At 38.0% G+C, this 27,135-nt stretch overlaps 1 protein-coding gene across 1 annotated transcript in view; it reads left to right on the top strand.

Annotated features, from left to right (window-relative positions):
- Positions 1-427: 427 nt before the first annotated feature.
- Positions 428-27,135, top strand: part of C2CD6 (C2 calcium dependent domain containing 6) — a 164,291-nt gene continuing 137,583 nt past the window's right edge. The window contains exon 1 of the mRNA XM_030323760.1: positions 428-611. Coding sequence (XP_030179620.1) covers positions 465-611 — 147 coding nt within the window. The 5' untranslated portion in view covers positions 428-464. The remainder of the gene's footprint in view (positions 612-27,135) is intronic.

Raw genomic sequence — 27,135 nt, 5'->3', positions numbered from 1 at the left:
CAGTGTAAGGAAGTGGTTATTGATATTGTAAATCTCCCAGAAGTAACTGGTTTAGGGAAAAGAGGCTTATAATGGTTTGAGGGGCAGATAAGAAAATGAACTATGGTGTTCAATCACACAGCTGAGAAGCCTTGCTGTCCACCAGCATGCTATGCCTCCCTTGTAAGGGAGACCTAAATGGCTTAGGTAAGTGCTTGCAGCTGACCCTCCAGCTCTTGAAGCTCACACTTTCCTAGAGCCTGCTCTATCAGGGCAATGTGCGGTCACAGGGTGTGTACGCATGCGCATGCGCGCGGGGGGCGGGGGTTGGGCTAGTGGGCTGCTCATGCGCAGAAGCAGGCAGGCGGTTAGGCGCAGACCCACCCGCAGAGCATGGGGGAATAGAGCCGCACCAAGGGATGGCTAAGGTTTCCAAAGCAGCTGATAACCGCGGCGGGCGGGTCCATTCCCTGTACACAGCCCCTATGCTTCCCAGGAGTCGTCATGTCAACGTGGAAACCATGGACAAAAAAGGGTTGGCATCTTCTCCGGCTCGTAACTTCCAGGAGCCTAAGACTGGTTATCTGCCCAAGGAAGAGAACAAGGAAGGCACTGGGTACCGGCTGCTGAATGTGAGTGGGGGCCCGGGCCGGGGGAGTCTGTTTTCTACCTGGTAAATTCAGTCCTAGAGGACTGGGGAAGGACAGAGGGCTCAGTGCATGCAGATGGGAGGGAGGGAGACCTGCCCTAAGTTGGAAGGTGTTAATACCTGAGGAGGTGCTTATTTGTGGGAAGTTGACGATTATTTAACGGATCACAGTCTCGTTTTATTAACTATTAAATTAAGACAATTTAGATAATACTTATGACAATCTCCCTTACTTATAGGGTCGTATGAAGATCTGAGGGAGATGGTGATGCAAAGTGCTTAACACTGCAAAGCACAGAGTGAATGTCAGCTGCTGTCATCATTGACTTTAGTGATGGTGTCATCACACATCATTGGGATTTCATTTATATGGTCAAAAGGCTAAACTCCAGAAACTTTAGTTACCTTTGTTTTCAATTCTTAGGGTTCTTACAGATGAACCTGTAGGACCAAATCTGCATCATGTCTACAAAGTGAATTATTGGCCTCCTGTTCTTAATTAGAAAGATTAATTTATATTTGAAATGTATGAAACTCTTGAGTTTCAAGAAGCTCTTGAGTTTCAAGTTGGACGCTTAACCAACTGAGCCCCCCCAGGGACTCCCCAAAAGACAAAGTTTCTCACATTAAAGTAACTGGCTCTTTACTCTCTACTAATTGGGAAAATCTGTAATGGCAAAAAGCTACCATGCAGCAGTGTTTTTAATTTACTTATAGGTACAACAGTATCTACATACATTCAAAAAAGAATAGTGTACCTATATGCAAGGTACACTGTTTACCCAAGTTTGGTTTCCCAAATTATTTGACTGTAGAATATTTTAATATTTTGAGAGAACAACAAAAAGAGCTTAGGAAATGAAATGTGCACTTGGATTTAGTTATAATGACCACGTAAATGAATTCTTTTCAGACACAGATCCAGAGGAATGAGTAATGAGTTTATGCACTATAGGCATTTATTATATAATACATTTAGAGTAATGCAAGTGTATGTTATTAAAATTATTATAATAGCTATAAGATACATAATGTAGACCATTGAACATGGAATGGATGGCGCTCTTTAATAAATGCTGCCTATGTATCAGTACACAGATGGGACATTATATATTTGGGCAACAGGTAGTCTTTCTATGATTTCTTGGCATTTTATGGTACATGATTTCTTGAAAGCAGTTTATCATAGTGGAATCAGAACAGCTCTGTAAATATGTTTAGCATTTTCTGTACAAAATACATTTGTTTTAAACTTGGAAGCAAATATATCTCTCATATATATTTCACATCCTCTTAGCATACATTTTGGAAAACACTAGTTTGCAGATAATGCTTAGAACACATTTCAATTCATTGTTATTCAAAGTTGAGAACCACGGAGATTGGAAACAGGAAAAGCTGGTGGGTTTTAAGGAGGGGGTTGACATGGATCAGATATGCTTTATGGGAAAATTGTTTGTTAGGATTTAAGGAGAGATTAAAGAATGTAGACAATGAGTACAGTAAAGTAAAATCTCTGAGAGAATGGAAAAGTATGGTCTCTAGAGCACAGAGAGAGGTATCCTTCTTAGATAGGAAGAAAGGCATCTCTTCCTTCAGACCAGTGTATATTTTATCCTTGGATCACTGGTATCCAAATCTTCTAGGATACTTACTAAAATCTAGATTCTTGGGCCTCCACCTTAGATCTACTGAATCAGAAGGCTGGGGCCCCAGGAATATGCTCATTTTAAACTACCCCTGTGGTTCATAGTTTGAAAATTACTATAGATAGAGGAAAAAGATAGGCATTGATGTGGAAGTTGTAGATTGAGGGAGTATGCTAGAGAAGAAAGCAAATGAAGCCAGAAGAGTTTCATGAACCAGGTGAAAGAAAAAGGAGGGATAAATGACTAGAGATCTTGGTGAGATGAAAAGAAAGTTTATTGAATATAAATTACTAAAGGAATTGGAAGGATTAACTAGAGAGAGTGCTCCAGTTGAGGGGTATTTCAGTTTCTGATTTTGGTAAAAATGTGGATTATGTACACTGCACATTAATATCAGTTCTTTAAACCTCGTTAGTTCCTTTCAGCAGCTCACTGCTGAAAGCAAACTAGATGCTACTTCCTAACTTCTCGTTATTTTACTTTTATTACACCTAGGCTTGTGTGCCAAGTTTTGTATTAGACACAGGGATGCAATGGTGAACAAGACAAGCAAAGCACCTTTCTTGAAGCTAATTTTCAGTTGGGAGAGAGAGTTACAGATTATGTTGCATTCTAAGGAAATAAAACGGCACTGCGATATAAAATAATTGTGGTGGAGAAAGATAGTAGTTTGGACAGGGGATCAGAGAATGCCTCTGTAAGTATTGGCTTTTAAGTGAAAACCTGAAGAGACTAGCTACCATTTAAAGAGTTTTGGAGAGCATAATAAAAGGAGTAAAGAAGCGTGAAGTTTCTGCAGACGGATAGTTCGGAATGGTCACAGAACATAGTGAATGAGAGGGGGAGTGGCGTGAAATGAGGCTATAGCATATCTTTTTTTGTATGTTTAAAGTATCTTAAATTTTTTTGTGTATGAATTTTCTGTTCAAGTTATTTTCCTAAGAGAATTTTGTTCTTTTCCTCCTCCACTTTTCAAAAAATTCTTTATTTAAGGATATTAGATCTTCATCTGTGATACGTGTTACAAATATTTTTTCACAATTTAACAGCTGTATTTTGACTGTTCATGGTACTTTTTGCTATGTAAAAAGGTTCTCAATTTTATGAGGTCAAGTTTATCAATCTTTTATTACATCTGAATTGTGGGTCTTAGTTAAAAACTGTTTACATACACCCTAGTTGTAAAGGAATTTACCTGTTACCTTCTAGTACTTGTATATCATTTTTACATTTAATCCTTGATATTATCATTTTACATTTAAATCCCTGATTTATTTTGGGGCACCTGGGTGGCTCGGTTAGTTGAGCTCCTACTTCAGCTCAGGTCATGATCTCCTGGTTCATGAGTTTGAGCCCCGCATAGGGCTCTGTGCTGACAGCTCAGAGCCTGGAGCTTGCTTCAGATCCTGTGTCCCCTCCCTCCCTCCCTCTCTCTCTCTCTCTCCCTCTCTCCCTCCCTCCCCTCTCCCCCCTCCCCCTCCCCCTCCCTCCCTCCCTCCCTCTCTCTCCCTCTCCCTGTCTCCCGCTCCCCCACTCACGCTCTGTCTCTCTCTAAAAACAAAACAAAACAAAAACACATAAAAAAATCCCTGATTTATTTGGATTGTATGGTATGAGGTATGGATTTTTTTTCCTTCTTAAAGTAGATGCCCTTAAACCATTTATTAAGAAAAAAAATCCATCTTTGCTGCATTGATTTGAGATGTCACCTTTATACTAAGTGAACATATATATTTGATTTTTTTCTGGACTTTCTGTTCTAGTGGTCTGTTTTTCAGATCATGTACCAGGACCATACTATTTTATTTTAAAGACTTATACTATGCCTTAATGTCTGGTAAGGCTGGTTCCCAACTTTGTATTTTTCCTTTTCTAATGATATCCTGAATATTTTAACTTTTTAAAAAGCACTTGATTATTAATTGGTTTATCTCAGTAAAGAAGCCTATATTCTTTTATAAGGATTGCATTAAATTGATGAGTTAGGTAAAACTGACATCTTTATGATGTTGACTTGTCCTGTATAAGAGGTAAGAGATGCCTTTCCATTCATTTCAGATCTACTTAAGTATCTTGTAGATTTCCTTTTAGGAGTTTTGGACAGTTTTTGTTAAGATTATTTCTAAGGAGGGCCTTTTTCTGTGCTGTATCCCTTATTTTTTACGTATATTAAGGCTATTGATTTCTGTATGTTAATTTCATAACCTACTACCTTATTGAATTTTTTAAACATTTGAGCTAGTGTTGTTATTTTAATTTTAGATACACAATCAGATCATCTTCAAATAGAGATAATTTTATTTTTTTTTCCAATTCTTTTGCCTTTAGTTGATCTCTCTTATCTAACTGCTTTGTCTCATGCCACCAGTAAGATGTTGAAGAGTGATGTGATAGCAGGCAGCCTTGCTTTGTTCCTGATCTTAGTAAAAGTGCTTCTACTGTTTCCATACCAAATGAAACACTGGCTTCAAGACTTGCTTAATTCCCATTTTTGAGAATGTTGAATTTTGTCAGAGGCCATTTAAACATGTATGGAAATAATCATACAACTTTTCTACTTAGATCTAGGATGTGTTATATTGTATTAATGAATTTCCCAATATCAAACTGCCTTGCATTCCTGGAATTAATACCTTTTGGTTATTGCATATTATTTTCTTAATGTGGTGCTCAATTTGTTTGTTATTATTTGGTATTTTTGTATCAATATTTATAAGTGATACTTGTCTATAATTTTATCAGTTTAGGTATGGTGTTATGCTTGCTTCATAGAAATAGAAAGTTTTCCTTAATATTCAATGGTACAATCTGTAGTGCCATGGGATGTCTGTTCTTTGAAGGTTTGATAGAATTCCTTGTAAAAACTCCTGGCCCTGGCACTTTTTTTTGTGGTGGTAGTTCCTTGCTAACTTTCTCTATTTCTTTTATGGAAATTGGTCTATTTAAGCTGTTTATCACTGATAGGGTAAATTTTGTTAATTAGTATTTCCTTAGGAAATTATACATTTCATTTAGATTTTATTATATTTTATTTTTTTCATATACGAAATTTATTGTCAAATTGGTTTCCATACAACACCCAGTGCTCATCCCAAAAGGTGCCCTCCTCAATACCCATCACCCACCCTCCCCGCCCTCCCACCCCCCATCAACCCTCAGTTTGTTCTCAGTTTTTAACAGTCTCTTATGTTTTGGCTGTCTCCCACTCTAACCTCTTTTTTTTTTTTTTTTTCCTTCCCTTCCCCCATGGGTTTCTGTTAAGTTTCTCAGGATCCACATAAGAGTGAAAACATATGGTATCTGTCTTTCTCTGTATGGCTTATTTCACTTATCATCACACTCTCCAGTTCCATCCACGTTGCTACAAAAGGCCATATTTCATTCTTTCTCATTGCCACGTAGTATTCCATTGTGTATATAAACCACAATTTCTTTATCCATTCATCAGTTGATGGACATTTAGGCTCTTTCCATCATTTGGCTATTGTTGAGAGTGCTGCTATAAACATTGGGGTACAAGTGCCCCTATGCATCAGTACTCCTGTATCCCATGGGTAAATTCCTAGCAGTGCTATTGCTGGGTCATAGGGTAAGTCTATTTTTAATTTTCTGAGGAACCTCCACACTGCTTTCCAGAGTGGCTGCACCAGTTTGCATTCCCACCAACAGTGCAAGAGGGTTTCCGTTTCTCCACATCCTTGCCAGCATCTATAGTCTCCTGATTTGTTCATTTTGGCCACTCTGACTGGCATGAGGTGATATCTGAGTGTGGTTTTGATTTGTATTTCCCTGATAAGGAGCGACGTTGAGCATCTTTTCATGTGCCTATTGGCCATATCTAGATGTCTTCTTTAGAGAAGTGTCTTTTCATGTTTTCTGCCCATTTCTTCACTGGGTGATTTGTTTTTCGGGTGTGGAGTTTGGTGAGCTCTTTATAGATTTTGGATACTAGCCCTTTGTCCGATATGTCATTTGCGAATATCTTTTCCCATTCCGTTGGTTGCCTTTTAGTTTTGTTGGTTGTTTCCTTTGCTGTGCAGAAGCTTTTTATCTTCATAAGGTCCCAGTAATTCACATTTGTTTTAATTCCCTTGCCTTTGGGGATGTGTCGAGTAAGAAATTGCTACGGCTAAGGTCAGAGAGGTCTTTTCCTGCTTTCTCCTCTAAGGTTTTGATGGTTTCCTGTCTCACATTCAGGTCCTTTAGCCATTTTGAGTTTATTTTTGTGAATGGTGTGAGAAAGTGGTCTAGTTTCAACCTTCTGCATGTTGCTGTCCAGTTCTCCCAGCACCATTTGTTAAAGAGGCTGTCTTTTTTCCATTGGATGTTCTTTCCTGCTTTGTCAAAGATGAGTTGGCCATACGTTTGTGGGTCTAGTTCTGGGGTTTCTATTCTATTCCATTGGTCTATGTGTCTGTTTTTGTGCCAATACCATGCTGTCTTGATGATGACAGCTTTGTAGTAGAGGCTAAAGTCTGGGATTGTGATGCCTCCTGTTTTGGTCTTCTTCTTCAAAATTACTTTGGCTATTCGGGGCCTTTTGTGGTTCCATATGAATTTTAGGATTGCTTGTTCTAGTTTCGAGAAGAATGCTGGTGCAATTTTGATTGGGATTGCATTGAATGTGTAGATAGCTTTGGGTAGTATTGACATTTTGACAATATTTATTCTTCCAATCCATGAGCAGGGAATGTCTTTCCATTTCTTTATATCTTCTTCAATTTCCTTCATAAGCTTTCTATAGTTTTCAGCATACAGATCTTTTACATCTTTGGTTAGATTTATTCCTAGGTATTTTATGCTTCTTGGTGCAATTGTGAATGGGATCAGTTTCTTTATTTGTCTTTCTGTTGCTTCATTATTAGTGTATAAGAATGCAACTGATTTCAGTACATTGATTTTGTATCCTGCAACTTTGCTGAATTCATGTATCAGTTCTAGCAGACTTTTGGTGGAGTCTATCATGTTTTCTATGTATAATATCATGTCATCTGCAAAAAGCGAAAGCTTGACTTCATCTTTGCCAAATTTGATGCCTTTGATTTCCTTTTGTTGTCTGATTGCTGATGCTAGAACTTCCAGCACTATGTTAAACAACAGCGGTGAAAGTGGGCATCCCTGTCATGTTCCTGATCTCAGGGAAAAAGCTCTCAGTTTTTCCCCGTTGAGGATGATGTTAGCTGTGGGCTTTTCATAAATGGCTTTTATGATCTTTAAGTAAGTTCCTTCTATCCTGACTTTCTCAAGGGTTTTTATTAAGAAAGGGTGCTGGATTTTGTCAAAGGCCTTTTCTGCATCGATTGACAGGATCATATGGTTCTTCTCTTTTTTTTTTGTTAATGTGATGTATCACGTTGATTGATTTGCCAATGTTGAACCAGCCCTGCATCCCAGGAATGAATCCCACTTGATCATGGTGAATAATTCTTTTTATATGCTGTTGAATTCGATTTGCTAGTATCTTATTGAGAATTTTTGCATCCATAGTCATCAGGGATATTGGCCTGTAGTTCTCTTTTTTTACTGGGTCTCTGTCTGGTTTAGGAATCAAAGTAATACTGGCTTCATAGAATGAGTCTGGAAGTTTTCCTTCCCTTTCTATTTCTTGGAATAGCTTGAGAAGGATAGGTATTATCTCTGCTTTAAACGTCTGGTAGAACTCCCCTGGGAAGCCATCTGGTCCTGGACTCTTATTTGTTGGGAGATTTTTGATAACCGATTCAGTTTCTTCACTGGTTATGGGTCTGTTCAAGCTTTCCATTTCCTCCTGATTGAGTTTTGGAAGAGTGTGGGTGTTCAGGAATTTGTCCATTTCTTCCAGGTTGTCCAATTTGTTGGCATATAATTTTTCATAGTATTCCCTGATAATTGTTTGTATCTCTGAGGGATTGGTTGTAATAATTCCATTTTCATTCATGATTTTATTTATTTGGGTCATCTCCCTTTTCTTTTTGAGAAGCCTGGTTAGAGGTTTGTCAATTTTGTTTATTTTTTCAAAAAACCAACTCTTGGTTTCATTGATCTGCTCTACAGTTTTTAGATTCTATATTGTTTATTTCTGCTCTGATCTTTATGATTTCTCTTCTTCTGCTGGGTTTAAGCTGCCTTTGCTGTCTGCTTCTATTTCCTTTAGGTGTGCTGTTAGATTTTGTATTTGGGATTTTTCTTGTTTCTTGAGATAGGCCTGGATTGCAATGTATTTTCCTCTCAGGACTGCCTTCGCTGCGTCCCAAGGCGTTTGGATTGTTGTATTTTCATTTTCGTTTGTTTCCATATTTTTTTTTTTTTTAATTTTTTTTTCAACGTTTTTTATTTTATTTTTGGGACAGAGAGAGACAGAGCATGAACGGGGGAGGGGCAGAGAGAGAGGGAGACACAGAATCAGAAACAGGCTCCAGGCTCTGAGCCATCAGCCCAGAGCCTGACGCGGGGCTCGAACTCACGGACCGCGAGATCGTGACCTGGCTGAAGTCGGACGCTTAACCGACTGCGCCACCCAGGCGCCCCTGTTTCCATATATTTTTTAATTTCTTCTCTAATTGCCTGGTTGACCCACTCATTCGTTAGTAGGGTGTTCTTTAACCTCCATGCTTTTGGAGGTTTTCCAGACTTTTTCCTGTGGTTGATTTCAAGCTTCATAGCATTGTGGTCTGAAAGTATGCATGGTATAATTTCAATTCTTGTAAACTTATGAAGGGCTGTTTTGTGACCCAGTATATGATCTATCTTGGAGAATGTTCCATGTACACTCGAGAAGAAAGTATATGCTGTTGCTTTGGGATGCAGAGTTCTAAATATATCTGTCAAGTCCATCTGATCCAATGTCTCATTCAGGGCCCTTGTTTCTTTATTGACCATGTGTCTAGATGATCTATCCATTTCTGTAAGTGGGGTGTTAAAGTCCCCTGCAATTACCTCATTCTTATCAGTAAGGTTGCTTATGTTTGTGAGTAATTGTTTTTGTTTTTTTCTTAATTTTTTTTTTCAACGTTTATTTACTTTTGGGACACAGAGAGACAGAGCATGAACGGGGGAGGGGCAGAGAGAGAAGGAGACACAGAATCGGAAACAGGCTCCAGGCTCTGAGCCATCAGCCCAGAGCCTGACGCGGGGCTCGGACTCACAGACCGCGAGATCGTGACCTGGCTGAAGTCGGATGCTTAACCGACTGCGCCACCCAGGCGCCCCGTGAGTAATTGTTTTATATATTTGGGGGCTCCGGTATTCGGCACATAGACATTTATAATTGTTAGCTCTTCCTGATGGATAGACCCTGTAATTATTATATAATGCCCTTCTTCATCTCTTGTTACAGCCTTTAATTTAAAGTCTAGTTTGTCTGATATAAGTATAGCTACTCCAGCTTTCTTTTGGCTTCCAGTAGCATGATAAATAGTTCTCCATCCCCTCACTCTCAACCTAAAGGTGTCCTCAGATCTAAAATGAGTCTCTTGTAGACAGCAAATAGATGGGTCTTGTTTTTGTATCCATTCTGATACCCTATGTCTTTTGGTTGGCGCATTTAATCCATTTACATTCAGTGTTATTATAGAAAGATACGGGTTTAGAGTCATTGTGATGTCTGTATGTTTTATGCTTGTAGTGATGTCTCTGGTACTTTGTCTCACAGGGTCCCCCTTAGGATCTCTTGTAGGGCTGGTTTAGTGGTGACAAATTCCTTCAGTGTTTGTTTGTTTGGTAAGACGTTCATCTCTGCTTCTATTCTAAATGACAGAGTTGCTGGATAAAGGATTCTCGGCTGCACATTTTTCTGTTCATGACATTGAAGATCTTCTGCCATTCCTTTCTGGCCTGCCAAGTTTCAGTAGAGAGATAGGTCACGAGTCTTATTGGTCTCCCTTTATATGTTAGAGCACGTTTATCCCTAGCTGCTTTCAGAATTTTCTCTTTATCCTTGTATTTTGCCAGTTTCACTATGATGTGTCGTGCAGAAGATCGATTCAAGTTACGTCTGAAGGGAGTTCTCTGTGCCTCTTGGCTTTCAATGCCTTTTTCCTTCCCCAGATCAGGGAAGTTCTCAGCTATGATTTCTTCAAGTATACCTTCAGCACCTTTCCCTCTCTCTTCCTCCTCTGGAATACCAATTATGTGTAGATTATTTCTCTTTAGTGCATCACTTAGTTCTCTAATTTTCCCCTCATACGCCTGGATTTTTTAATCTTTTTCTCAGCTGCTTCTTTTTCCATAATTTTATCTTCTAGTTCCTCTATTCTCTCCTCTGCCTCTTCAATCCGAGCTGTGGTCGTCTCCATTTTATTTTGCAGATCATTAATAGCATTTTTTAGCTCCTCCTGGCTGTTCCTTAGTCCCTTGATCTCTGTAGCAATAGATTCTCTGCTGTCCTTTATACTGTTTTCAAGCCCAGCGATTAATTTTATGACCATTTTTCTAAATTCACTTTCTGTTATATTGTTTAAATCCTTTTTGATCAGTTCATTACCTGTCGTTATTTCCGTACGCTGTTTTGAGGGGAATTCTTTAGTTTTGTCATTTTGGATAGTCCCTGGAGTGGTGTAGGACTGCGGGGCACTTCCCCTGTGCTGTCTTGAATAACTGGAGTTGGTGGGTGGGGCCACAGTCAGACCTGATGTCTGCCCCCAGCCCTCCGCTGGGGCCACAGTCAGGCTGGTGTGCGCCTTCTCTTTCCCTCTCCTAGGGGCAGGATTCACTGTGGGGTGGCATGGCCCATCTGGGCTACTTGCACACTGCCAGGCTTGTGGTGCTGGGGATCTGGTGTATTAGCTGGGGTGGATCGGCAAGCTGCACAGGGGAGGGAGGGGCAGGCTCAGCTCGCTATTCCTTCGGAGATCCGCTGCGGGAGGGGCCCTGCGGCACTGGGAGGGAGTCACCACCACCGCAGGAGGGATGGATCTGCAGAAACACAGCGTTGGGTGTTTGCCCGGTGCAAGCAAGTTCTCTGCCAGGAACTGATTCCCTTTGGGATTTTGGCTGGGGGATGGGCGAGGGAGATGACGCTGGCGAGTGCCTTTGTTCACTGCCAATCTGCGCTGTGTCATCCAGGGCTCAACACCTCTTTCTCCCGTTGTCCTCCAGCCCTCCCATTCTCCGAAAAGAGCTGTTAACTTATAACCTTCCAGATGTTAAGTCCCGCTTGCTGTCTGAACACACTCTGTCCGGCCCCTCCGCTTTTGCCAGCCAGACTCGAGGGCTCTGCTTTGCCTGAGGGCTGCCCGGCTGCCCCTCTGCCCCGGCTCCCTCCCGTCAGAGCACTGCCTCTCCGCCCTTCCTACCCTTTTCCGTGGGCCTCTTGTCTACGCTTGACTCCGGAGAATCCGTTCTGAATTGATTTTCTTGAGGGCTCTCGTGCCTGCTGGGTCTGGATATCTATTTCCTTCCTCAGATTTGGGAAGTCTCAGCTATTATTTCTTCAAATAAATTTCTCTTCCCTCCTTTCCCTCTTCTCCTTCTGTGATCCCTATAATGCAAATGTTGTTACACTTGCTGGTGTCACTGAGTTTCCTTAATCTAGTCTCATTTTTTTATTAATGTTTTTTCTTTCTCCTAATAAGTTTGATTGCTTTTCATTACTCCCACCTTCCAGCTCACTGATCTGTTCTTTTGCTTCTCTAGTCTACAACTTATTCTTTTTTAGTGTATTTTTAATTTCAGTTACTGTGTTCTTCATCTCTGATTCATTCCTTTTTATATTTTCTAACTCTTTCATGAAGTTCTTCCTGAGGTTCTCCACTCTTTTCTCAAGTCCAGTGAATATCTTTATGACCGTTACATTAAATTCTCTATCAGGCATATTACTTGTCTGTTTCATTTGGCTCTCTTTCTATTATTTAATTTGGGGAATATTCCTCTGTCTCCTAATTTTGTCAGGGTGTCTGTGTCTGTTTCTGTATGTTAGGAAAATCAGCTACTTGTCCTGCTATTGAAATAATGGCCTTATGAAGAAGAGGACCTATAGTGCCCTATAGTGCATTGTCCCCTGTTCACCAGAATCAGGCACTTCAGGGGTATCTACTCAGTGTACTATGTATTCCGTGTTGTTGTGGTTGAACTCTGTTTGCCTTTGGTCCAGTTATCTGCAATGGCCTTGTTGTTGTGGGCAGGGTTTGGTCCCTGTGCTGTAATGGGCCATTATGGGGTCACCTTGGGTTTGAGTCAGGTCAGACCAGATGCCTGAACTCAGCATGTTTGTTAGAACTGTAATCACAGTGAAAAGCAGGACACTCTCCCTGCATTGTCCCTTGGAAGGCTTTTATTGGTAGGCAAGACCTAACAGTCAGACCAGATGTCTACCTCTAGTTTGTCTGTTGGGGAATACAGTGACCCTGAACTACTGGGATTTCTCTGTGTGTTGCCCCTGTTGAGGTTTTTGTTGGTGTTTGGGGCCAGCAGTCAGATGATATATCTGCCCCCAGGTTGGGGCCACAATTGAACTGGTGTGTGTGGTTATCTTCTCTTCTCCTCAGGGCAGGAATTGTTTTAGAGTGGTGCTGGCTACCAGGCTGCTTAAACAATGCCGTACTTTTGGTACCTCCCTGGATGGGCTCCCATCTAGTGGAGATGGTTGGATGGAGCAGATCTGTAGGAGAAAGTGGGGGCAGGATGCACTGTCAGCAAGCTTGGTGGAAAGTGTTTGGGCTGCTTTCCACAAGTGTCAGTGCATCTAGACTGGTGAGCAGAGGAAAGAAATGGTGCCAGCCAGCAATTCTGTTCTTGCATAAGGTTCACAAAGAAACTTACCTTTTCTGAACAGGCTCTGAGACCAGCAAAGAAATCTTCCTGTATACCCCAGGTACCTCAGAAACTGCTGCTTCTGTGCTGTAACTTGATGAGGTTTTTGTCAGACTGTCTTTTTAATGCCAGGGACCCAGTTTTTAATAGCCTTTTGGCTTTCACAGAGCCGAGCCTGCTCATTTTTAATGTTTCCTATGTTAAGCCTCACTGATAATAAAAATTTGCAAAGTTAAGCCCATCTAGTTTCAGAGTCAAATGTTATAGGAATTCATCTTCCCAGTGTGGTCACCCATGCCTGGGGTGCTGAGTGTGGGGTTTGCTGCTCCTCCTCTTCCATGCCTGCTGTCCCTCCCTCCTGTAGTCTTACAGATTAGTTTGTTTCTTGACTGTGTTTCTGCCCTTCTACCATCTTGATTTGGCCTCCTCTGTACATTTAACTCTGGAAAACCTGATCTGCCAGTCTTCGGTCATTTTCTGGGTTATTTACATTGATGTGGGTGTTATCTAGGTGTGTGCATGGGACAGGGTGAGCCCGGGGTCCTCCTACTCCATGATCTTCCCCAGCATTTGACATTTTAAGTATTATATTCCGTGACATGGACCTCCTTGGGTTCATCTTGTTTGGAACTCTCTGTGCTTCTTGGACTTGGATGTCTATTTCCATTGCTAGGTTAGGGAAGTTTTCTGTTACTGTTTCCTCTAATAATTTTTTACACCTGTCTCTCTCATTCTTCTGGGACTCCTGTAATTCTTGTTTGCTTGATGTTGTCCAAGAGATCTCTTAATCTATCTTCATTTTTATTAAAGTTGTTTTTTCTTTTTGCTGTTCATCTTGCATGTTTTCCATTACCTTTTTGTCTAGATCACTGATGCTTCTTTTGCATTTTATGATCTATTGTTGATTCCCTCTAGTGTGTTTATTTCAGTTATTGTATTCTTCAACTCTGATTGGTTCTTTTTAATATTTTCTATCTCTATGTTGACAGTCTCACTGAGTTCTTCCCTCTTTGTTCCAGCCCAATGAGTTTGTTTGCAGTCATTACTTTAAATTCTTTATCAGGAATATTGCTTATCTCTGTTTCATTTATTTATTTTTTCTTAAGTTTTTTCCTGTTCTTTCTTTTGTAACATATTTTTTCTGTATCTCCATTTTGCTTGACTATCTTGTTTATATGGATTAGGCAGAAAGACTACTTCCCCTAAACTTGAAGGAGTAGTTTTGTATATGGTGTCCCCTATGTAGACTGTGTGTGCTTGGTGATGGTTGCTGGCTGGCTGGAGGTATGACAATATATGCTACTTACTGTTTGGAACTGTGGCTTTTTACAAAAAGAAGGAAAAAATAAAAGAAAAAACCCAAAAAGAACAAAAAGAAAAATAAGACTAATTTTAAAAATTTAAAAATTTTTAAAAAATAAAAATAATTTAAATAAAATTTATATATGTAGCTTATTTTCTGTGCCCCAGCTCCATAGAGGCTGGTGTGGTCTTATAGACTCTGGGTTCACTGAGGTCTTGAGCTCATTGTGAGCCAGACCCTGTTCTGGTCTGGGCTTTTTTTTTTTTTTTTTAATTCAAGTGAGTTAACATACAGTGTAGACTTTGCTTCAAGGATAGAACCCAGTGATGCATCTCTTACATAGGACACCCAGTGCTCATCCTGAAAAATGCCCTCAGTAATGTGGGCATTACCTACAATAATGAGTGCCATCACTCATTTAACCCATCCCCTCACCCACCTCTCCTCCTTGGGCAACCCTCAGTTCTCTGTATTTAAGAGTCTCTTATGGTTTGCCCCCTCTCTTTATCTTACTTTTTCTTCCCTTCCCCTATGTTCATCTGTTGAGTTTCTCAAATTCCAGATTTGAATGTGGAATCATATGATATCTGTCTTTCTCTGACTGACTTATTTCATTTAGCATAATACCCTTTAGTTCCATCCACGTTGTTGCAAAAGGCAAGATTTCATTATTTTTCATTGCCAAGTAGTATTCCATTGTATTTATATACCTCATCTTCTTTACCCATTCATCAGTTGACGGACATTTGGGCTCTTTCCATAATTTGGCTGTTGTTGATAGCATTGCTATAAACATTGGGGTGCATGTGCCCCTTTGAATCAACATTTTTGTATCATTTGGATAAATATCTAGTAGTGCAATTGCTAGGTTATAGGGTAATTCTATTTTTAATTTTTTGAGGAACATCCACACTGTTTTCCAGAGTGGCTGCACCAGTTTGCATTCCCACCAACAGTGCAAAAGTGTTCCCCTTTCTCCATATCCTCACCAACATCTATGGTTTCCTGAGTTGCTAATTTTAGCCACTCTGACAGGTGTAAGGTGGATCTCATTGTGGTTTTGATTTGTATTTCCCTGATGGTGAGTGATGTTGAGCATCTTTTCATGTGTGTTTGCCATCTGGATGTCTTCTTTGGAAAAATGTCTATTCATGTCTTCTGCCCATTTCTTCACTGGATTATTTGTTTTTTGGGTGTTGAGTTTGGTAAGTTCTTTATAGATTTTGGATACTAACATCTTATTTCATATGTCATTTGCAAGTATCTTATCCCATTCCATCAGTTGCCTTTTAGTTTGGTTGATTGTTTCCTTTGCTGTTTAGAAGCTTTTTATCTTGATAAGGTCCCAATAGTTCATTTTTGCTTTTATTTCCCTTGCCTCCAGAGACATGTCAAGTAAGAAGTTGCTGCAGCCAAGGTCAAAGGTATCGCTGCCTGTTTTCTCCTGTAGGATTTTGATGGTTTCCTGTCTTACATTAAGGTCTTTGATCCATGTTTAATTTATTTTGGCATATGTTGCAAGAAAGTGGTCTAGTTTCATTCTTCATGTCACTGTCCAGTTCTCCCAGCACCATTTGCTGAAGCAACTATCTTTTTTCCATTGGGTACTCTTTCTTGATTTGTTGAAGATTAATTGGCCATATATTTGTGGGTCCATTTCTGGGTTCTGTATACTATTGATTTATGTGTCTGTTTTTGTGCCAGTACCATACTGTCTTAATGATTACAGCTTTGTAATACAGCTTAAAGTCTGGGGTTGTGATGCCTCAAGGTTTGCTTTTCTTTTCAACATTATTTTGACTATTTGGGATCTTGTGTTTCCATAAAAATTTTAGAATTGTTCTAGCTCTGTGAAGAATGCTGGTGTTATTTTATAGGGATTGCATTGAATGTGTAGATTGCTTTGGGTAGCAGAGATATTTTGAGATATTTTAACAATACTTGTTCTTCCAAACTATGTGCATGGAATGTTTTTTCCTTTGTGTTTTCAATTTCTTTCATAAGCTTTTTATAGTTTTCAGCATACAGATCTTTTACCTCTTTGCTTAGGTTTATTCCTAAGTATCTAATGTTCTTTTTTAAATTTTTTTTAATGTTTATTTATTTTTGAGACAGAGACAGAGCATGAGCAGGGAAGGGGCAGAGAGAGAGGGAGACACAGAATGTGAAGCAGGCTCCAGGCTCTGAGCTGTCAGCACAGAGCCCGATGAGGGGCTCGAACTCACAAACTGTGAGGTCATGACCTGAGCCGAAGTTGGACGCTTAACCGACTGAGCCACCCAGGCGCCCCGGTATCTAATGGTTTTTGATGCAATTGTAAATGGGATCAGTTCCTTGATATCTCTTTTTGCCCCTTCATTATTGGTGTATAGAAATGCAACCTATTTCTGTACATTGATATTATATGCTGCGACTTTGTTGAATTCCTGTATCAACTCTAGAAGTTTTTGGTGGAGTCTTGTGGGTTTTCCATAGAGTATCATGTCATCTGCAAAGAGTGAAAGCTTGACTTCTTCCTTGCCAATTTGGATGCCTTTTATTTCTTTTTATTGTCTGATTGCTGAGGCTAGGACATCCAGTACTTTGTTGAACAGCAGTGGTGAGATTGGATGCCCTTGTGTGCTCCTGATCTCAGGGGGAAAGCTCTCAGTTTTTAGCTATGGGCCTTTCGTATATGTTCCTTCTATTCCTACTTTCTTGAGGGTTTTTATCAAAAAACAATGCTGTATTTTGTTAAATGCTTTTCCTGCATCTGTTGAAAGGATAATATGGTTCTTATCCTTTCTTTTAGTAATGTGGTATATCACATTGATTTGTGAGTATTGAACCAGTCCTGCAGCCCAGGAATAAATCCCACTTGGTCATGGTGAATAATTCTTTTAATGTACTGTTGAATTTGAATTGCTAGTATCTTGTTGAGAATTTTTGCCTCCAGTTTCATCAGGGTTATTGGCCTGTAATTCTCCTTTTTACTGCGGTCTTTGTCTGGTTTTGGAATCAAGGTAATGCTGGCTTCACAGAATGAGATTGGAAGCTTTTCTTACATTTCTATTTTTTGGAACAGTTTGAGGAGAATAGATATTAACTCTGCTTTAAATGTCTGATAGAATTCAACTGATGAATGGATAAATTGTGGTTTATATACACAATGGAGTACTAAGTGACAATGAGAAAGAATGAAATATGGCCCTTTGTAGCAATGTGGATGGAACTGGAGAGTTATGCTGAGTGAAATAAGCCATACAGAGAAAGACAGATACCATATGTTTTCACTCTTATGTGGATCCTGAGAAACTTAACAGGAACCCATGGGAGAGGGGAAGGAAAAAAAAAAAAGAGAGGTTAGAGTGGGAGAGAGCCAAAGCATAAGAGACTCTTAAAAACTGAGAACAAACTGAGGGCTGATGGGGGGTGGGAGGGAGGGGTCGGTGGGTGATGGGCATTGAAGAGGGCATCTTTTGGGATGAGCACTGGGTGTTGTATGGAAACCAGTTTGACAATAAATTTCATATATTTAAAAAGAAAAAAAAAAAAAGAATTCCCCTGGGAAGCTATCTGGCCCAGGACTCTTATTGGGAGATTTTTGATAAACGAATTCAATTTCTTTGCTGGTTATGGGTCTGTTCAAATTATTTATTTCTTCCTGTTTGAGTTTTGGTAGTGTGTGAGTGTCTAAGAATTTGTCCATTTCTTCCAGATCATCCAGCTTGTTGGTATATAATTTTTAATAGTATTCTATAATAATTGTTTATATTTCTGTGGTGTTGGTTGTGATCTCTCCTCTTTCATTCATGATTTTACCTATTTGGGTCCTCTTTCTTTTTGAGAAGTATGGCTAGGGTTTTATCAAATGTTGATAGGATCATATGGTTCTTATCTTCTCTTTTATTAATGTGGTGTATCACATTGATTTGTGAATAATGAACCAGTCCTGCATCCCAGGAATATTGTTTTTTTTCTTTCAAAAACCAGCTCTTAGTTTCACTGGTCTGTTCTTTTTTTCTTCTTTTGGATTTTATTTCATTTATTTCTGCTCTTATCTTTATTATATCCCTTCTTCTCCTGGCTTTGGCTTTATTTGCTGCTCCTTTTCTAGCTCCTTTAAAACAAGATCCATCTATATGTTGCTTGTAAGAGACTAATTTTAGACCTGAGGACACCTGAAGATTGAAAGTGAGGGGACGCAAAACCACCTATCATGCTAATGGACATTAGAAGAAATCCAGAGGAAGCATACTTATATCAGACAAGCTAGATTTTAAAACAAAGACTATAAGAGATGAAGAAGATCACTGTATCAGAATTAAGGGGTCTATCCATGAAGAAGAGCTAACAATTGTAAATATTTATGTCCCCTGAAAGAACCTAAATATATAAATCAATTAATCACAAACATAAGCAAACTTATTGATAATACCATAATTGTGGGAGATTTTAATACTCCACTTACAACAATGGACAGATCATCTAAGCAGAAAATCAACAAGCAAACAATGTCTCTGAATGACACATTGGACCAGATTGACTTAACAGATACATTCAGAACATTTTAACCTAAAGCAGCAGAATACACATTCTTCTCGAGTGTGCATAGAACAGGCTCCAGAATAGATCACATGTTGGGTCATACCCCTCAACAGGTACAAAAATATTGAGATCATAACCATGCATATTTTCGGATTGCAATGGTATGAAACTTGAAATCAACCACAAGAAAAAATTTGGAAGGCCCTCAAATACGTGGAGGTTAAAGAACATCCTACTAAAGAATGAATGGGTTAACCAGGAAATTAAAGAAGAAATTTAAAAATACATGGAGGCAAATGAAAAGGAAAACATGACAGTCCAATCCTCTTGAGATGCAGCAAAGGCAGTCCTAAGAGGAAAATACATTGCAATTAAGGCCTATCTCAAGAAGCAAGAAAGGTCCCAAATATACAACCTACCTAATTTTCTATCCATCTGGGATTTTAAGGGGGAGAGGAAGAGATCATCCCCACAGCCCCTTGGTCCTTTTAAACCATAGCTTCCCCCACCCCCCCTCCGCCACCGTGCCCCAGTACAATCAGGGCTCAGGTGGGCTTTCAGATCCTGGCCTTGCTGAGGTCACAAGCTCACTGTGACAAGTGGGACTGCCAGTTATGGCATCAGGATCCACTAGTTATGGTGTCCAGACCCTTCTTTGTTGTGGGCTTTTAAGTTGGAGGGGGAGAGAGCTCCTTGGCTCTTTTAAATCCTGTTTTGTTTTGTTTTTGTTTTGTTTTGTTTTGTTTTGTTTTGCTGTGCCCCAGTGCAATTGGGGCTAGAGTGGTCTTGTAGACCAAGGGCTTGCTGAGATCACAAGTTTGCTGTGACAACTAGACCTACCCATTATCATGTCTGGACACTGCTGTGGTCTAGGCTTTGTTGTCTCTTTTATATACTAGTTGCTCTTTTAAACTGCAGCTTTTTTTCTGTGCCTAAGAACAGGAATCTGTTCCAGGTTCCTCAGTATTATCCCTTCCTACTGCCATTTGCAGTATCCTGGGGTTTGGACTTCCCCTTTGTTACCGTGGCTCTGTTTCTCTTGCTGTTTTCCTGCTCTTCTCTCTGTCTTTGGTTTTCAGAAGCTGTTCAGTCAGCCCTCAGATTTTCTTCAAGAGGAATTGTTCTATTAGTAGGTGTAATTTTGCGTGTTCTGTGGAGGAAGTGAGTTTTTCAAGGTTTTCTTCCTATAGGTCACCATCATGGACCAGAACCTCTTAATTGTGTTTTATCCTCTTTTCTTGATTAAGTTAGTTAGTGGTTGGTTTATTTTTCGACTCTAGATTGCTTTGAGAATGGATATATTAACAGTATTGAATCTTTCCATCCATGAATATGAAATATTTATCATGAATTTAGATCTTCTTTAATTTCATTCAGAAATGTTTTGCAGTTTTTAGTGTACAAGTCTTAATATTTCTTCTGTTTATTGTTTCTTCTGTTAATATTACTACATTCCTTCTATTAAATTTATTCCTAAGTATTTTTTATTTTGGTGCTATTTCATATATAATTATTTTCATTACTGTTATAGAGAAATGCAAAAGATTTAAAAAAATTTTTTTACGTTTTTATCTTTTTATAAAAAACAGGGCTCAATTCCACACCCCTGGGATCATGACCTGAGTTGAAATCAAGAGTCAGATGCCCAACCTACTGAGCCAGTCAGACACTCTACAAAAGATATTTTTGTATTTTGTTCTTGTATCCTGATACTCCATTGAGCTTGTTTATTAGTTTTAGTGCACAGGATTTTAATGCCTGCACATAAAGACTAGTTTTACCACTTTCTTTTAAATGTGGATACTTTTTATTTCGTTTTCTTGTTGGACTGCATTGGATATAACCTACAGTCCAATGTTGATTAAAAGTAGCGAGAGTGAACATTTGCCTTACCAATCTTAGGGGGAAAGCACTTAGTCTTTCACCATCGAAGTGTGTTGTTAGGTAAGTTCCTTTCTATTCCTAGTTTGTTCAGAGTTTTTATTAAGAATGCATTTTAGGGGCTCCTGGGTGGCTTAGTCGGTTGAGTACCCAAATTGATTTTTACTCAGGTCATGATCCCAGGGTCTTGGGATCGAGCCCCGCATCAGGCTCTGTGTTGAGCATGCAGCCTGCTTAAGATTCTCTCAACCTCTGCCCCTCTCCCCAGCTTTCTCTCTCTCAAAAAACAAAAATGCATTTTAGATTTTGTCAAATACATTTTCTGCATCTTTTGAAATGATCGTGTGATTTTTCTTGATTGGACGTATTTATTAATATGGCTTATTACATTAATAGATTTTCAGATGGGAAAATCCCACTCTGTCATAGCACATGGTCCTTTTTTGTCTGTTGCTGGATATGGTTTCCTCATATTTTGTTGAGGATTTTTGCCTCTGTATTCATGAGGGATGGTAATCTGTTGTTTTCTCATCTTTCGTATGAACATAAAACTGACCTCATAGAATATCTTGGGAAGTTTCCTTCCTCTACCTCCTCCTCCCACTTTTTTTTCCTGAAAGAGTTTGTGAAAGATTGTTGTAATTTCTTCTTTTAAGTATTTGGTAGAATTCACCAGTGAAACAATATGGGCCTGGGTTTTTCTTTTTAGGAAGAGTTTTAATTACAAATTCAATTTCTTGTTATAGGTATTTTCAGTTATTCTTTCTTCTTCTCGGATCAGTTTTGGTAATTTGTGTCTTTTTAGGAATTTTTCCATTTCATCTAAATTGTGTAATTTGTTAGTATAAAATTATTTATGGTTGTAATAGTTTATATTGCCTTATATGGCAATGAACTTTGCAGATGCAATGATTAGGATTTTGATATGGGGAGATTATCTTGGATTGAGTTGGGCCGTAAATGTAATTTGTAATCACATATGTAATCACAAATGTCTTTGTAAGAGAGAAGTAGAGGTATGCTGTTGAGGACATATCTAGTAGCGGAATTTCTGGATCATAATTATATATATGCTCAACTTCAGTACATAATACCAAACAGGTTTTCAAAGAAGATAGACCAATTTATATTCTGTATAAGAATTCTAGTTACTCCACATCCTTGCCACCTGATATTGTCAGTCTCTTTATTTTTAACCATCCAAGAAATGTGTTAATGGTATCTCTTTGTGGTGTTAACTTTTTTCCCCTGATGACTAATGAGGGTGAGTTCCCTTCCAAATGTTTATTAGCCATCATATAAAGTCTTTTGTGAAATACTTATTTTTCTCTTGGATTGTTTGACTTTTTCTTAACTAATTTCTATAAGTTTGTATATATATTCTAATTACAGGCTCTTTGTCAGTTATACTATACATGTTGCAAATATTTTCTCCCAAATATCTTATGTATGACATCTTTTGATAAGCAAAAGTTATTAAATTTAGTGTAGTTTAATGTATCAAACTTTTTTCTTTATGGTTATTGCTCTTTGCATTGTTTTGAAGAGCTTCTTCCTCAGCCGCATGAAAATATTCTCTTGTATTATCTTGTAATTGTTTTTCCTTTGACATTGAGATCAACAGTTCACCTGTAACTGATTTTTTTGTGTGTGGTGTGAGATACAAGTCAGGTTTTCTTTTCTTTTCTCTCTCTCTCTCTCTCTCACCTCCTTCCTTTTATTCTTGTATTCTTTCTTTCTGTATTTTTTTCATGGTGATTAATACTTGACCTACCTTAGATTGTTTTTTCTCCCCTATTCTGCAGTACCAACTTTGTCACAAATGAAATACCCATGTGTGGGTCTGTTTCTAGACTCTAATCAGTTTCTTTGGTGCATTTATCTATATTTTTGCTAATGCCTTCAGACATTAAGAAATAATGTCCTTAATTCTTTAATTTTTAAATACTTCATTTTGTTTTTCTTCAAGATAGTTTTGGCTATTCTTGGTCTTTCCATTTCCATTTTAGTTTTTGGAAAAGTTCATCAATTTCTTTAGGAAAACTTATTAGGACTTTGATTTTGGTTGCATTGAAACTATAGTTCAGTTTGAAGAGATGAATTATTTTGAGTTGACTCTTGAACAGTATGGGGGTCAGGGACACTGATCCTCATGCAGTTGAAAAATCCATGTATAACTTTTGATTCCCCCAAAATTTACTACTAACGTCTACTGTTGACTGGAAGCTTTACTGATAATATAAACAGTTGATTAACACATATTTTGCATGCTAATATTTATTGTGTACTATATTCTTACAATAAAATAAGCTAGAGAAAGGAAAATGTCAAGAAAATCGTAAGAAAATGAAAATACACTTATAGTATTGTATATTGAATATTGTATATTCATATATACATATTCATATAGAATGAATATACATTCATATGTATATGAATGAATATATGAATGAATATATGAATATTCATTCATATATACGTTCATATAGTATTGTATATTGAATATTGTATATTGAATATTCAATTGTATATTGAAAAAAATCATGTATAAATGAACCTATGCAGTTCAAATTTATGTTGTTTGATGACCAACTGTATATATATATTGTGATGCAATATTTACATAGAACATATAAATATATAAGTAATACATAAGCATAACATAGTATTTATATGTTTATATGTAAATATGTATATTATTGTACATAAGTATATGTATCTCAGTATAATATACCTATGTATGTTATACAAATATAATATAATAAAGTAATAAAACTATGCCTTGCTTCTTTATGCTTTTACACTTACTTATTCTGTCTAGGCTTCTCTCCTTGTAGTTCTTAACTATTTTCCTCTTGCAACCCACTTGACATATCATCACTTCTTTCCCTAACACTCTTTCTCCCCACTCCCCTTGTTTGCCAGGTGTTTATGAGATACCTCTTCTTCTTCTTCTTTTTTTTTTCTTAAGTAGGCTTTATTTAAGAAGGTTCCCAGCACAGAACCCAATGTGGGACTTGAACTCATGACCCTGAGATCAAGACCTGAGCTGAGGTCAAGAGTCGGACACTTAACTGACTGAGCCACCCAGGTACCCTGATATACTTCTTAGGCATCCTGTATGGGGCTTGGTACTGGAATCTTACCTCTTGCTCCTCTTCTGCTCCAGGGTTGTGGCCATTAGTATTTGCTAAAAAGTGGACAATCAAATGAAGAACTAAGTATCAGCTTTATCTAAGGCTTTCTGTAATGAGTCTAAATGGGAAACTTAATGGAACTCCTACCTCCATCTCAAATTGAAGGCAGCATGTATGAAATGGAGAAGGTGAACCTGTTTCATTCTTAGCAGACTGTGCCTAGTTGAAATATGCATAGAAACTGCAGCTTAAAGCCCCCTGAAGTCAGATTTAGGAAAGTGAGACAAATTATGGGCATTTAGATGTGACTCTGTATCAGTATATACAATCTTATCAGTAAAAAACATGTGAACATCTGTCATCAGTGTTTGCATATTTATTTATATATTACATAAATGTGCTGTAATTTACTATGTAAAATCTACAATATACAAAAAATTAAAAATGATAACCAATATTTCTAAAAATGATTTCCATTTTATTATTAGTGGTACAGAATTCAATAAGCATTACTATTTTGAAAAGCATGATTTAGTATTTGTGATGTAGTGATTTGAAGGTCCGGTGCTAAGGCAAATTTATATCAGTATATTGTTTTTAATGCTATTATATTTGAAAAAGATAATTTCAAAGATTCGAAATTTCAAGTGGAAGAGGTGCATCTTGGTTGTGCTTATTAGTAAACCACATTACTCCTTTTTCTTTTTCTTTTTAAATATTTATTTATTTAAGCAATCTCTACACCCAGTGTGGGGCTTGAACTCACAACCCCAAGATCAAGAGCTGCATGCTCTTCTGACTGAGCCAGCCAGGCACCCCCACATTCTCATTTTTCATTTTTATTATGCGAAGTTTTTAGTCCAGATTTTATCAGTAAAATGTTATCTTTTCTGAGTAATTAGTTCTGGCAAACTAATTGGAAGGCATTCCATTTTTTTTATATTTAAAAGGAAAAATGGTCTAATCTGCTCAAACCCTTTGTGAGATTTTTTAAACAAACAAGGAAATTGTTTCTAAGTTTTTAAAGTGTGATACCTTGAGCTTGTAGGGATCATAGCACATTTGCACACACACAAAATTACATTAGATGAAAATATTTCCAATAGTTTTCAAAATATTCTCCACATTAGTTCATTTCAAAAAGATAGTTATTTTGATACTCATTAAAACATAACTACCCTATTCTGAAAAGACAGATTAAGAAATACATATTTTAAAACATTTGCTAGTTTACATACTGCTGATAAATCTTTGTCATTACAAAAAAGTTTATATGGAACATTTGTCTTTTTGTAAAACCAAAGTACACGGTAAGTCTTTATGTTTGCCAACTTTTAAAAATATTTTGCCATGAAATTTTTTATGATCAGCTCTTGTCTATTTGTAAAGCACACTGAATATGTTACTTAAGGTAGTGTGAATTGGTCAATACACTTAACTGGCAAATGAAATATCTAGAACTCATGAAGGCAATGATATGCGCCTCTCTCAACATCAAACTCACACTTTGCCTCAGAATATTTGTCTACTGCTTATAGTCAGTTATATATGCTTACTTTATGGTTAAAGAAAATTGTTAAATTCTAATATTTTTTTCCATACTCTAGGGGATAATCCCTGGGCTCTGCTGTGAATGTTATTGTTTCATGGGAACAGAACCACAGAGGGTGAAAGAGAGTCATTGCTCCTGAGCTTGGGCGGGGAAAAGAGGACTTAAATATTTTATAGAGTTAATAATTCCAGGCACTTGTAGTTTGCACAATGAATGGGAGGGTCTAACCAATCAAATTAAGTTATTCTTTTTCCCACGTAGGAGATCTGGGTTCAATAAAGAAAAAATAAAGATAAAATTCTGTTTTTTCAGCAATTGTTTTTCTTTTTTTTTTTTTTATGAAATGGAAGGCATCTAGGTTTTTTAAAAAATTTTTTTTAAATGTTTGTTTATTTTTGACAGGGAGGGAGAGAGAGAGAGAGAGAGCGTGCGCGCATGAGTGGGGGAGGGGCAGAGAGAGAGGGAGACACAGAATTGGAAAACAGGGTCCAGGCTCTGAGCTATCAGCACAGAGCCCGACGTGGGGCTCGAACTCACAGACCACAAGATCATGACCTGAGCTGAAGTCGGATGCTCAACCAACTGAGCCACCCAGGCGCTCCCAGCAATTGTTATTCTTATAGAGAAGCAATAATTGTTTTCTTCACTTATCTCTCTTAAACTCCAGGCTGAACTCATTAAAGGCAAGAACACTTCAAAGGAGAATCAGCACAGTGCCAGGCATATAGTTATGCCACCACATTAGTAAATGTTAATTAACGTAAGGACATTAATTAAGGTTTCCATTAGGACTAGGAAGTAGAAATATATGGGGGAAAAGGTAAGTGTGTAGGCTGGTGGGTTTTCAAAGAAAACTAGAACGGAGGAGAGTAGTCAAAAAAGTCACTGGGGATGAAATACAGAGAACAATGTGAGTGAATGTACAGAGGTATTGCGAGAGACTTTTATTCAAGGGGCTTTGAATAAGGGGCCTTTCATAGTGGAAGGCATAGTGGAATTAACTGAAATAAAAATTCTCTGCAGGTTCAGGAGAAATTCTAGGTGGTATAAGTAGGCCTTATGAGACTAGTCTTCAGAACTTTTACTCAAGATTCTGATGGAATTTTGGCAAAGAATTGTTTTGCTTGTGTTGCTGTCACTGAAGACAACTCTGCTCAGATGAGGAAGGAAAAGTAAAGAGGTAGTGATCTGAGGGGCAAGGCAATATTTTTGCCACATAATTAAGGATAAATTGAGACTCAGTATTCTAAAGGAATTACTCCCCCTCCCCAATTATTTTGTATTTATTAAAAACCACATTCAAAGTAGACTTCCATAATCAGAGGGTCCATAGAAAGTTGAGAGTCCACATTAAATACACATGTAATGTACCACAGTTTGATAGTTTTGTTACAACATAGTGATTGTCACTCAGTTATCTTAAACTACAAATTATACAAATACATAAAAATCATATATGTAAAGTCCATTAAACCAGTCAGATGCAGCGATGGCAATGATAGCAAAATGATCTAAGACCTATACAACAAGTTTTTTCAGTACAACCAAAGCATTTGTTATTTACTTTGAAGCAAAAATTTCAACATAACTAGGGATTTATTATATACATCAAAAACAGAACAATTCTTAAAAAGGCACATACCAACAGACTCCTGGGAAGTTAATGTTTATAAGTAAGGCCATATTGATTCAAGTTAGCAAAAGTTGGGTATAAATACAATTCTTCTTTT

This window comes from Lynx canadensis, chromosome C1 (genome assembly GCF_007474595.2).
Source record: "Lynx canadensis isolate LIC74 chromosome C1, mLynCan4.pri.v2, whole genome shotgun sequence".
Classification (NCBI taxonomy): domain Eukaryota; kingdom Metazoa; phylum Chordata; class Mammalia; order Carnivora; family Felidae; genus Lynx; species Lynx canadensis.
The sequence above is the reverse complement of the archived record's forward strand: the minus strand, read 5'-3'. Positions and strand labels throughout refer to the sequence as shown.